Source organism: Equus caballus, chromosome 4 (assembly GCF_041296265.1).
Source record: "Equus caballus isolate H_3958 breed thoroughbred chromosome 4, TB-T2T, whole genome shotgun sequence".
Lineage (NCBI taxonomy): Eukaryota > Metazoa > Chordata > Mammalia > Perissodactyla > Equidae > Equus > Equus caballus.
In genome coordinates this window covers 51,357,281-51,371,700 of record NC_091687.1, presented here as the reverse complement: position 1 = coordinate 51,371,700, position 14,420 = coordinate 51,357,281, and the positions used below count along the sequence as shown (strand labels likewise).

General features: G+C 33.8%; 1 protein-coding gene across 9 annotated transcripts in view; it reads left to right on the top strand.

The window, feature by feature from the left end:
* The window catches only part of DGKB (diacylglycerol kinase beta), a 675,344-nt gene that overhangs the window by 375,838 nt on the left and 285,086 nt on the right, over nucleotides 1-14,420 (top strand). For all 9 annotated transcript variants that reach the window (XM_070264567.1, XM_023639309.2, XM_070264566.1 and 6 more), the window contains one exon: nucleotides 2,571-2,635. In XM_070264567.1, coding sequence (XP_070120668.1) covers nucleotides 2,571-2,635 — 65 coding nt within the window. The remainder of the gene's footprint in view (nucleotides 1-2,570; nucleotides 2,636-14,420) is intronic.

Below are 14,420 nucleotides of genomic sequence, written 5' to 3'. Positions count from 1 at the left end.
CTGTGACTCACAGTAAGGAAGTCATTTGCTCAGAGTCAGAAGTCTTGGAAGTGAAAGTCTGTCTGAATTCAAAGTTTGTCCATTCCACAGTGTGGAAGTGAGGCTGACTTAATTTCTGTTCCCTAAAAACTGCAATACATAGAGACAGAGAGAGCAACATTTATTTAAAAAATCAACAACAATATTCTAGCTTTTTCTTATTTAGTCTCTTTTTAGAGAATCAGAAGTGTTCCTGAAATATGGCTCCTGGATAAGTTTGCAACGTTTGGCAGTTCCCTTTCAAGCCTCTTGGGGTTGTGCCAAAGGGACGGGGTCCCATGGGAATTTGGTCTGAGTTCTCATCCAAATGAACACCTGCTGTCATTGTTTCTTATCAATCCTGTAGTCAGCAATGCCAACCCTCTCTTTGTGGTGGAACCCATTCAACATGAGGAAAAGGCATGCCAGTGTTCCTCACTAGTTTTTATTTTTCTCCTCTTTACTATATGATCATTGCTCAACTGTCTTGGAGATAGAGCTAACATTCAGTTTATCTTTGGCTGTCTGGTGTTCTATATTTCCAGGAGTTTACTTAGTTATAGTCCAGTCTACTTACATGGTCTTCTTTTGATGCTCTCTCTCTTCTCCTCTCCCCTCTCCTCCTCTTCTTTTCTTTCTCCCTCTGTCTGTCCTCTTGCTTTGGAAAGCAAGAGATTTGTTATTGCAAAAATATATGCTTGTGAAGAAAATTATACTATGCAATCTGTTTTTTAAAGTCTCAGTTCTCTAAACTAGCGGAAACAAATAATTCAACAAGAAGTAAATTCAATGATAGTCTCCCTATGGGTAACCAATATTGATCATCCATTCTTACTACCTGATTCATATTCCTTTGCTTTTGTTTAACTGGTCTGCTGGATGTATGCATTTAATTATAAGGTGTTGCAAATTGATGTTGAATCAAATTAGAGATAAAGTGAAAAGAAATGATTTTTTAAAAATTAATTAATGATCATGCTACATAATATACTATATATAGCCCAGCTCAGATTTTTCTATAATTTCATACCACAATAAGACAGCTTCACAATCTAAGATAGAATATAGTTATGGTTTATTAGTGAGAATTTTTTTTTAAAAAAAGAGGAAACTCTGTGACTGAGTTTGAGAGGTATTGGATCAATAAAAGTGAACCATCTTGATATTCCTATTTCTTAGCAAACCAGGAAGTTGACCATGTATATATAACAAAGTTATATCTTAGAATATCAAACCACAGAGGTTTTATTTTTTTGTAACTTTTTTCTAACTTTTGTTTGTATACACACCTATCTATACCTTAGTGTCCTTTTCACTTGTGGATTAATTCCATTGCTAAACAATTTTTAGAGGATGAAATGTACAGAAAAAAATTACAGTTCTGTCACAGCTCTATCTTGCAGAGAAAAAGCAACTCTGTCTGCCATCTGCAGTGGGCATTGGTCCCTCTCTTGTTGTGCTTCATGCTTTGTTATGCATGAGTAAGCACATTAGCCTTTTCATTTCATTCATTAGACTTTTAATCCTTGATTAGTGTTTTCGAGTTCCTCTCAAATACACAACTTCTTTATTTCCTTTGTGTTTGGTTTTTCTTTTTATTTTATCTCCACTATGAAACAAAATTAACAGTTAATCGCAACAATAGTCCCATTTCTATTGAAATGACTGGTAAATATATTAGTTCCTCATTGGAGTGATTAATCATGTGTAGATGAAGAATGGGAAAAATATCTTCTTGCTTAGAATAACCGGGGCAACTGTTTAAAAGTCAGTAAGAACAGTCTGTGTTTGAAAAGCTGGAATCACAATATTCCACCAATCTCACACATTCATTGTGATTCTGTCTCTTTGAAACTATGAATGGATTTCCTAAAAGGAAGAAACATCCATTAGCGTTTAGAACTGGTGCATTTGGGGTCTCAGAGCCTGGTTACACTTGTCACCCATTCTCCAAAAATAGATTTTTTCTGTTGCTTTTCTTTATTAAGCAAGATATGTCAGAAAGTTACTTGTGGAATGAACAGATAATAATTATATCCACGACACTTACCAAACTTTGAAGTCATGTATTATACTTAATTTTACTAGATATGCACTCTTACAGTATTTTTTACCTATAATTAATCTCAAAGGACTGGAGCTTCTCTAACAGATCATTTCTCCACTTAGGCCATCTTTCCAGCTCTTGTGTAACAATATTTGCAACTGCTTTTTCACATTTTTGTTCACATGCACTATCTTAAACACACTGTAAGCATGAGGCCAAAACCAATTATTAAAGAATATATATAAATTAAATAGAAATCAATTCCTAGAAGTAAATATGACAAGAAACAAATGGTGAAATCGTGACGTAAATCACACTTGCACATAATTTATGTGGATTACGTATATTTTGCCTAATTTCAGAACATCTTCCTGGTAATGATATTGCTAAGAAAACGTTCATTTAAAAATATTATTCATTAACTTCTTTTCTCTTTTGATCTTTATTTCCACAAGATAATAGGATCATAAACTGTCCTGTTTTTCTTTTCTGTTTCTCTCGTTAGGATGCCTCCATTGCACACAGATTCCATATCATGAGAGAAAAACACCCAGAGAAGTTCAACAGTAGGTAAGCTAACAAATGATGAAATTATAATTATGGTTTTTTTGTTGATGATTTATGGCGTAAAAATCACTATAAGGTATCAAATATCTTACATATGTTGATTAAGTGATGCTTGGTGTGTGTTAAGACAAAAATGTAAAAGAATTTAATTTTTCCCCTTAGGTTTTGATGAAATTATAATAGGAAATGCAATGTGGCCATCTCTAGTCTATTTTCATATGCTGAAAAGAAAGATTTCAAGTATAACACGACAATACTATTTTATTAAGATATACTGGAAGTCTTTACATGGCTTGTTATTGAGGGGCAATTATCCTAAGTCCCAAGGAAAAACACAAAGGCTCTGAATTGATAATGCTGAGTAACTGTATGCTGTGTGGGTATTATATAAGGCCTCTCATCTTTTTACTGTTAGTCCAATATCAGCCTCAGCTCTATGGAAAATAAACCAGAAAAATATCAATGCCAACATAAACTATTTTTAAAGACTTTTTCTTCAAGGAGAAAAGCCTGGACAACCAAAATTTGTTTTGCTATTATAGCATTATACAAACATTTTTCCCTCCAAAATGTAGGCATTGACTTTCTTGGTTATTCAGGGAAATAGGGAAAACTTTGACTTTGTGTCTTCCCCTTTTCTAGAAGAATATTTGGCTCTCTCTCCCACTTTCCTGGAAAAATGGGGCAGAAGAATTGAATCTTCTTTTGCTTCAATTATAGCCATTTCTACTCTGCTCATTTTATGAAGTTACAAAATCATAATCAGCCTTTCTGTATAGATATTTAAGTGATTTATATATTAATGTTCAAAGCCAAAGCTTCTATGGTCTCTATATTTGGCTAAGTTGACATCTTACCATGAATATTGCAGGTTCCTTATTAGGTAACTGCCCCTGGAAATTCTTGTGTTTATTTCACTTTTGTCACACATCAGTACATTGACATAATTTTCTTCCATGTAGGTTCATAATAAATAAATGTTAAAATCTATTTTTAAATTATTTTAGATTTTTATTTATATGCTTTAGTGTCCTACTTTATATGAGAATCGTCAACTAAATAGTTTCATGATTAGTGAGGTCTTATCTGAATTTTCATTAAATTGACCTATTGTAATGTTTTAGTAAAACAAATGAAAATATTCCGAATACTTATGTTAGGTATTGCCTAGAGTTCTTTATTACCCTTCAAATCATAAATCATGATGTTATGGTTTGCTTTTTTTCCCATAGCTCAGACAGCTATAAATTTTTATTTAAAAAAATGTGTAAATATGAATATTTATATGTGTATATAATATCTTTAGAAGGATTCACAAAAAGTATTTTAACTCTAGTTGTTTCTGGAGAATGGAACCAAGTGGTTGGGGTGGAGACTGAATTTTTATCGTACTTTTCTGTACTGTTTAAATTTGTGCCATGTGTTTTATAAAATTAAACCAAAAGCAATCTAGTTAAAATTTTCACCTATTAAGTTTTCTTTATATCTAGAATAAAAAGACATTTTTATTTTACAAGATTTAGTTTCATTTCATGAAATATATGAAAATAAATTGATGTAGCAGTGAAATTATATTCTCTTTATAGTAGATTTTAGCACTTGATGATACACCTTGAATGTCCTGGAAATGAATGTATTTGTTGATGTACGTGAAACCATATGATACAATACACTAGCCTATGCTCACCCACTTTTGAAGCTTTCATATGTTTATATTCATATGTTAAAATAGGATTCAAGCAAAAAAGAAATGCTATTCGGAAAATGCAGAATGCAGCGTACCCCTTCAGGAGTTTTACTATGTAAAAGCCCATTAAAAGCTGTAAGAGATACCCAGGGGAAAAAACGTTTAATGATGTTTAAGGCATTTTTGTCTCAAACTTAATCAGCAGAGAAAGAAAAACAAAGAGAGAATGGCCGGTATGGGGGAGGAAGAATACTAAAAGTATAGATCTGTGTGTCAATATATTTCTGTGATACTCAAATTTGACACCCTATATAAAAGAATGCCAATATGTATGGCTCTCCCTCAAGTGTCAGAGGCTAATGAATTCTGTTCTCCAGAATAATTTTAATTCTTCTTAATAAAAAAGGCTTCTATTATTCACATATACCTACTTAATTTTTTATTATCAATTGCACTACTAATTTACGACATTCCTCACTGCCCAGTATGTGGTTAGATGCCATTTACAACAATGTGTTTGTATACCCAGATGTGTTTATAAGATGTAAAACTACATCTTATTGAAACTTATTTGCAAAGTTGAGGCACGAGTAAATCTTGCTTATAATAGTTTAAAGGGTATTTTCTCCTGGAACAGTAATAACATAAAAAACACCTTCTAGATTGACACAGGGCACATGTTTCTATTGTGAGTTCAAAGAATGCCAGCTATATAGTAGATGTTTAATGTATTATTGGCCAACTATTTTTTAAGATAACAATCTGCCCTAAAATTACATATATTTCCAAGTCGATTAGGCATATTCATTTCAATATATACTTTTGTAGATTGTCTTCACTCAGAATTACAAGCATTTAAGTAATTCCTTAAACTGCAATACTGTGTAGTCAGGATATGAAAATTTTCCAATAAATTTCTATGAGGAAAACATAGATATTGTGCACAAGCAGTTTCTTACTTACAAGGGACAGATTTTCAGATTTCAACACTAGGACAGGTTCAGCTCTAGCACTCTTTCACGTTTTCAGGAGTTTGCAAATGGACTTTTTTTGAGTACTCCTAATAATGGTGTTTCAGACCAGATCTCTTGTCACAATAAATCATATGCCATTAATATTACTTCTAGCATGCTCACCTTGAAATTCATTTATATTTTAAAGAACATGATGTTTCTAACATTATCTTAAGGAAATTAATTACCAAAATATATAGTTCTGCTCTCCATGCTTCTTATGACAGAAATGGAGAGAACTGGGCAACGTAATGATTTTTCCGGTGCTTAAGAGAGGGCTGGTTGAGAGGTTTAGATCATATTCTTTTCCAAATATCTATGTAAATCTAAGTTAACTGTTAAAAGAAAGTGTGCTATCGAACTTTCTAAACGTAAGATATTCTTCTACCCAACGGAACTTAAATAAAATTTTCAGTCTTTTAGCCTCAAAATAAAATATTTATGCTACTATTATTTAAAACCATTTATTACATAATATTGGTATTTAAAATATTTATATAATTTTATTATTACTATTTACAATCATACTATGCTCTTATAATTCACATATATTATACTTCTCCTGTAATTTAGATAGAGCATTTTAAGTTCTTGCTGTTTTAAAAATTTGATATTAATAACTGTATATTAACACACTAAAATATGCATCCATTAAAATGCTAATTACGAAGGTTTATAGTAATTTTGGAAAAAATGTGAAACTGTTCAATTCCTTGAGTAAAACCATGCAACACTGATAAAGACTTACAAGTAATATGCAAAATGGAACTAACTATAGAAAAACTATTGGCAGTCTTACAAAGATTTCTTTTTGTTTTTTGAGTAAGATTGGCCCTGAGCTAACTGCTGCCAATCCTCCTCTTTTTGCTGAGGAAGACTGGCCCTGAGCTAACATCTGTGCCCATCTTCCTCTACTTTATACATGGGACGCCTACCACAGCATGGCACACCAAGCGGTGCCACGTCCTCACCCGGGATCCGAACCTGTGAACCCTGAGCTGTTGAAGCAGAATGTGTGCCTTGACTGCTGTGCCACAGGGCCAGCCCCCAAAATATTTCTTAATATTGCAGTCATAGCTCATTCTTAAAGAACAAATTCAAATTCTCAAAATACAATGCTTAATACCATTTGCTGGCAAGTACTGGTAGCCAGCAACACTCCGCAAAGATACTATTTCATTAAGCCCACACTGATTATGTAAAAGTATCTGGTCTCTAACTCCCTGAATAAGACAAAGATCATTTTCTTAGCCCCCTTTCAGAGATACGCACTTCATTTCTGTACTACTTCTGCTTCTTATGAAGAAATCTACAACTAGGAAACCAAAATTGGTGTGTGAATTTAAATAAGGCAATTTAACTCAGACTCTATGGAGTGATATCAGATATGACAGAGGGTCTTGCCTTCCAAATGTGTGAAGACAAGAAACAAAACTGACAAACTGGTATACCAGACTGGTGATTTGCTATTACTATATTAGTAAACCTAATTTAAAAAAGAACATATGCTCCCCAAATTACCCAAGAAATTAATAGCATATATGAATTTAGAAAATTTTTGCCTTTGCCTTTAAAACCACACTCATTCTGTGGAGTGATTCTTGATTTTTTTTTTTTTCTGACAATAGACTTTTTGAGATCATGGAATGAGTCTCTTTTTCTCTCTGTGACTTTAGTATCTACTCAGTGCATGGAACACAATGACCATTCAATAGAACTTTGCTAAATTTATTCACTAAATTATGTATTATTGAGTGGCATATTTGTCTTCCAAATGTCTTACTACTTTTATAGTTTGTGCTTTTATAGCGAAAAAAAATGTGATAGAAAAAATAGAGTTGAAATATGCCTAGCATGAGCATTGATTCTGAGTAACTATTCTTTTGGGTACTCATAATGCCTTTTAGTTTTTTCAGTACTCATGTACTTAATATCTGAAGGCCCCAGCAACATTAACAAACAAAGAAGAATTCTACAATATACATCCCTGAATGCTGTGAATGTCTTGCTAATGAATAATACAAGTTTACTTATAAGTTTGTTTAGCACTTGCTGTTATCAACTTTATAGGTGAGCAGTATGTAATTATCAACCAGTGATTAATATTCACCTGGTGAAGGTGTTGAACTGATGACTGGTTATAAAAGCTCTCTCTCTGGTTATTTTGTAAGCTGCATATCATGTGATATCAAGCTAAAGACAAGAAAACTCAATTTTGCATAAATTATAACAATCTGAATAGATATTGTACAGAAGCAAATATTTTTTAGTCAGAATAGCTCATACAACATTTTTATTGATTTTGAAGTGCCAATTTTATACCTGTATATTCTTTATTTTGAACTTTATGTGTATGTGTATATCTATTCTTAACTTGGAAATTATAGTTTTCTGTATATTACAGATTCCATTATGTGAAAAATTATAATTTCCTAGTTACTAGAAATAAAATGTATGAATCTTTTCTTTTTTTTCTTTTTTTACTTTCTACCTTGGTGTTATGGAGACAGGGCAGACAGACAAGAATAATGAAATGGAAAATTGCCAATTGTTATCTAGACAGAAAGGATCCAACTGAAGTTCTAGAATAAAATGTGAAGTTGAAAATAAAATAATAGAGGCCAGCCCCGTGGACGAGTGGTTAAGTTCACGTGCTCTGCTTCAGCGGCCCAGGGTTTCGCTGGTTTGGATCCTAGGCAGGGACATGGAACCACTCGTCAGGCCACGTTGAGGCGGCATCCCACATGCTACAACTAGAAGGACCCACAACTAAGATATACAACTATGTATTGGGGGGATTTGGGAGAAAAAGCAGAAAGAAAAACAAAGAAGAAGATTGGCAACAGCTGTTAGCTCAAGTGCCAATCTTTAAAAATAAATAAATAAATAAATAAATAAAATACAATAATATTTCAGGAGTGATGGAAAAATGCTATATCATAACCTTATATTTTACTTACTATTTAAAGACCATTGAGAAGTTGTTTCTCTGAATTCAATAAAATAAATTTTCAAAGCTTTGAAAGCAACATTCAAATTCTCTTAGAAGACATGATGTTGTATTCATATGTAATTTTCTTCAGAAACTGTAAGGAGTTTTAAATTATGTTTAATAAAAGCAAATTGAAAATTATTTTTCAATAACTTTCATGATATAGTGTCTTACATATATATATCTTACATATATTCTTGAGTCAATCATGATATGGCAAAAAAAATAAAGATATTCCTATTTTTTTCTCTGAAGGTTTTTAGTACGTAAATTTATAAAATTTTCACAGGAATTCATCTTTTCTTTCACTTTTCAAATTAAAAATATTAAATTTTCCTTCATATATCAACATTTACTTATAATATTTTTAGTTGTAGAGCAATTGATTTTTAAATTACTGACATATTCACACTCCATTAAACGCAGTGAAAGTAAAGACAGAATGGAGTCTGCATGGAATTGTCTCTAAGATGTTTGACATCAACTTTGCATCCATGAGTCAGGACAACTTCATTATTGTACAGTGAAGCATGCTTTATATTTAAAAATGTAAATAATTGTGTTTTAATTTAAACTTCCACATTACGTAAATGCTACCATCTTTTATAAAGCAACTAAGGAAACAGTAGTACTGATACTAAAAGTTAAGCATTTGTCATTTTTAGTATTTTGAATAAAATCTATATTCATTAGAAATGTTAGCATTGCACAGAGACTTTTTGAACAAAATTATATACTCATGAGAATTTCATGGCCTAAAGCATTTTTTGGATTTATTCTCTGTGTACCTAACCAACTTTGGTCTGTTCTTAAAAGACAAAGATAGTCATTTGTCATTCTCACTTAAGAATGACTACTCAATTATGTCCTTTAAATAATATTTCTTGAAATCCTTTGTGTAAGCATTAAGTCAGTTTTCCAGATGAGTAAACTATTATCTGTGATAAGCTATATAGTATATAGATAAATAAGTGGATAGATAATATGTAGACTTATATATGTGTGCACATATATATATATATTCTGAGATTTTCAGTTTTTCATGGTATCATATTTATGTAAATTTTTCATAATTATTTATATTCTTGCTATACAGGTGTTTCTAATATAAGACTTTCAAAACAAGTTATGAACTCTGCTATTCTAGTCATATATTTTCATTTGTATGTGAAACTCGTTTCAATATTTTTTCTGATCTGAGCAGGTAGAAATATGAATGGTTAAATGAATCAGAACTGTGTGCACACTGAGAAAAGGATTTGAATCACCTGAATATTCCTACTCATGTCCTGGTATCATTAAACCAGAACACTCATTTTTTGTATCCAGGCTGTTCAAAATCAGGTTTGTAAGATGGCTCTTTGGAATAGAGTAGGTGAGAACTGAGGGATGAGTAAAGAGAGAGATTCAATAACTTTTCTTCCTTTCTTCTTTGCCTTTCACCCGTCTTTTCTTCATTCTCTCCAGATATTTTATTCCTGTTCTCCTTTCTTCTTTCATTTGTTTTTGCCACTGCAGTGAAGTAACAAAGGGATCAATGAAAATCCTGAAGTTCGGTTAAAACATTGCCTCTCTGCTGTTGATTTAGTTGATTATTTATTCTGCAGACATTTAATAAGGAACCCCTTTTATCTGATGGACATCCAGCTGGACATTGAATGTTTCAAATCTCTGAGGCAAATGAGGAAAATGAATTTGGGGTTACATAGAAACCTTATATCATGATAGGTTCTGCGGAAGAATATAAACTGGAAGAAAAGTCTACATTGTAATAGTACAGAGGAAAGGATGTTTTCTGGGGCTCCCAAGTTAAGATGATCATTGAGCTCTAAAGGAGCTATGCTAAAGAAGGGGTTGCTCATAGATTATCTCATTTGGCTGAAGAAGAAACATATATTTCTAGTTTCTGTTTGCAAGATACATACATTTTATTAGCGTCATTTCCATGCAAATATTCTAAATATTTTCCTCCTTGGTTTTGCCTTTCTATCCCCAGGATTTGTGTTTTGCTTTACATGAATTTGCATGTGTTTTATGAAAAAATTTTATACACACCCACACAAACACATACACACATGCACACACTCTGTTCCTAGGATACCAAATTAAGAAACGAGATTGAAGTAACAGTAGTTAATTCAGAGATGTCCGCAATATCACAACTGAATAATCCAAGATAGAGTATTTTCTTATAGGCAAGAGTACTAAACATAAGAAAGAAGTTTAAGAAAAAGATTTCTACTTGTTCCAGATTCTATGCCTACATGGAAACTTTCGGGAAATATTTTTCAAAGTAAATTATTTCTTGTTCTTTACAAGCTAACAGCAAATATGTGTATATATATACACACACACACACACACTTATATATGTGATATATATATATAAATTATATGTGTATAATTTCAATTAGTCCATAATAAGTAAATTATCTGTTTAAGGGAAAACTCAAAGACAAGCCTAGCCATCAGCTAAAACTGCTGTTTCTAAGAAACATAACCCCAGTTTACCAAGAGTTTTTGGGTTAGAAACACTGCAGCTCCATTTCCTTTGCATTCAGGCCTGCTTCCTCGTTCAGCATTAATCTCTGCAACTGTAACAAGAGGCAGTTGTGCTCTGGGGACTGAAGGGACCCACTAAACTAATTAGATGATGGACAGCCGACTTTAGGGAATGAGCCTGTGACATTGACCAAGGTCAAAGACAGACACTTTTTTCCTTTGATGTTCGTAGATAATCTATAGGCCAGCATTTGGAATTGCTTAAAGTTCAATTGTTATACTCTTTAGTATAGATAAAGTCAGCGCCATATAAGATGGTTAATTTGATATGAAATTTAAATACCAAAGTTATAATGTATAGATGCTTTAGGATTCGCTCTGCCAATAATATAAGTGTTTTTGGTTCTTCTAGAACAACATCGATTTATTCTTGTTAAAAATTTTTTCTTGGAACAATTTTGAAGACCTTGTTATGCCACTTCTTTATAGGACATGTTAAGTATAAAGTAAGGGTATCTTGATCTCTTTCCAAAGAGGTTAATCGCCTCATTATAAGGTAATTTTACCTAGAAAGCAATCCCTTGGCATGGCTAATTGGAACTAATTAGAAGCTCTCCATTGCGTCTTGCTTCACCTAAGCATTAGCTACCAATTCCTCCCCTTTTGCAATACATGTTCTTATATGGATTTGTTCAACATTATTTTCTGACTGAGCATAATTAATTCTAGAATGTTAACCTTGAATGGCTGATTTACTTTTTTTAAAAAAGTTTCCCTCACGTACATATTTCTTTGAAGAGAAAAATAACTCACACATGCAGTATTTTGAAATTTGTGTGTTCTGCTTTGTATTTCTACATGACCAATGTTTCAGAAGGAAGGGAATCTTACTTAAGCAACACTCGTCAACTTATATGTTGATACATACTAGCACTAAAATATGAAGACTATATTTCCTTAATGGGTAAAATTTGTGAGGAGAGTTAGAAAGTAAAAGTATAAAATCTGGATTTATTATGAATTTTTAATTCTAAATTCTCAGAATTCACTCCTTTCCCACCTCAGCTTCTAGCAAGAAAAATACCAAAAATGTTATAACTTTGTTGTGATTTTGAAGATTTTATTTGGCAAACACTTATAAGGGATCAGAAATATTCTAAGAATTTTCAACATATCCCCGCTATAATTGTTTCATAACAAACTTTTTGCCGCTATATAATAAGGGTTCAATTTCCTCCCCTTGCCAATAACATTGTTCCTATATTGTTGAAGCCCTCACTAATAGTTTCCTAAGGCTTGTCAGCATCCTCTTGTCCCTTCCAGGTTCTTCTTAGCCTTCAGTTCCAAAGTAAATGTCGCATGTTTTCTGTTTTTGTCATGGCAGCACTTCACTTACACAAACCAACATCTCTTCTGTTTACTATTGCTACATAACAACTACTTGAAAGCTTAACAGTATAAAACAACCATTTTATTACGTGCGTAGCTTCTGTGGATCAGCAATTCAAACAGAGCAGGCTTGTCTCTGCTTCATCATGCCTGGGCCTTCAACAGGGAAGACTCAACGGTTGGAAGTGGTTTGATAGTTGGGGGATGGAATCAGCTGGAGTGATGGTTACTCTCATGTCTGGTGGCTGATGCTGGTTGTTGGTTGGGACCTTACCTGGAGCATTGTATTAGTCAGGGTTCTCCATAGAAACAGAACCAGTAGGAAGCATACATGTGCATATACTGGCTCATATGATTATGGTGTGAGACACTGAGAAGTCCCACAATCTACCTTCTCCAAACTAGAAACCCAGGAAGACGGTGGTGTGATCTGGCTGAGTCTGAAAGCCTGAGAACCAGGGGAGTTGATGGTGTTAATCCCAGTCCAAAGGCCGGAGAAGATGAGCTGAGATGTCCCAGCTCAATCAATGAAGCAGGGAAAAAAGAGCAGTGACTTCCTCCTTCCTCCTTTTGTCCTATTCAGGCCCATAACAGTTTGGATGATGCCTACTCACACTGGGGAGGGTAATCTGCTTTACTGAGTCCACCAATTCAAGTACTATTCTCATCCTGAACACTCTCACAAGTGCACCAGAAATAATATTTAATCTGGACCCCTGTGCCAGTCAAGTTGTCACATAAAATGAAGCATCACAGTACCTACACACGGCTTCTCCATGTGGCCTGGGCTTTCTCACAGGATGGTAGCCTAGGATAGCCAGGCTTCTGACATGGCAGCTCAGGCCTCCAAAAGTAAGTGTCCCAAGAGAACAAAGAGAAGCTATACGGCCTTTTCTTCACTTAGCTTTGGAACTTGCTTAGTTTCATGTTTACAGTACTTTTATTGATTGAAATGGTCAAAGGCTTGCTCAGATTCAAAGGGAGGAAACACAGATATCACCTTTCAATGGGAGGAGTATCAAGACATGTTCTAAAACCTCCACACAGGGGTTTCAGGTTCCTGTTTCAAAGGAGCTGAGAGTTTAATGGGAATAATATCAGAACACACAATTATAGTAAAGTCTACTATGTATTTAGGAATAACTCTTCTAGATCATTAAGTTGTTTTTACCATACAATGTTTTCTCTAATCCTCAAAGTAATTCTACTCTGTAACGATTGCTATTTTCATTTTACAGATAATGTCCACATGACACTTCATAGTAGCAGAACCACAGCTCGTGCTCTTTAAGACATACTTATAGTCAGGAGTAAACTGTGCCTCTAAAATATCTCCCTGTTTCTCCAAGTCCTGCCTTTGTCTCCATGCTATTTACTCTCTTCGTTCTTGAGTCATGGCTTCTGTTGGAATTTCCAGTTGCCTCCTTTCTATCTCATTTTCTGGTCCTCTGCATCTGGTAACGTTTAAGCAATTGTAACCCTGGTTGCATTTCACTAACATCAGCTACTGCTAATCACTGACACTGACCTTGAGATCTATACTGGGTACCTATATCTTCACCATGCTAGACCTGGGACTAAGGGTGCCTATAATTTGCTGAGGGTCAGGGTGACAAATGAGATGCTATATTTTATATATAACCTTCTTTAGGTAGATTATATAAATAACGTAGAATAAGGCTTCATCTCTATAGACAGAACTAAAATGGCCTGGTTCGGAAAACAAGCTATTGGAATTTTAAGGACAACTTAAATTTTAAGGACAATTTCTTATTTCTGGGAAATTACTGGCACTTTATGCTAAACTCTACTGGTTAATGGCCTCTATCTCAGACCTTCTGAAGAAGAAACAACTACTTGAATAGTCCTGGGTGTTGAGAGTCTTTCCAGAATCTAAACAGCTCTTCTCCACGTCAGTGCTAATCCTATTGTGTTTGATATCCCACCAGCGTGATTCTGTCATGTAAATCATGGCCATTGGTGCCATTTTGTCTTAAGAGGCCCCCAAAAGCTAAGTCCCTTTCATACTTTTCCTAAAAATTGAACCTAATCGAGCACTAATATATATCTACAAGGACAACAAGGAGGCTTTCAGAGGCTGACATACCTGAAAGGTGTCCTGGAAAACATGTGGATCCTGACCAACTGCTCCAGATAATTGAGCAGCTCTGCCCTGCCTGATGTCTTAATTTTTAGAAGCTGTTTG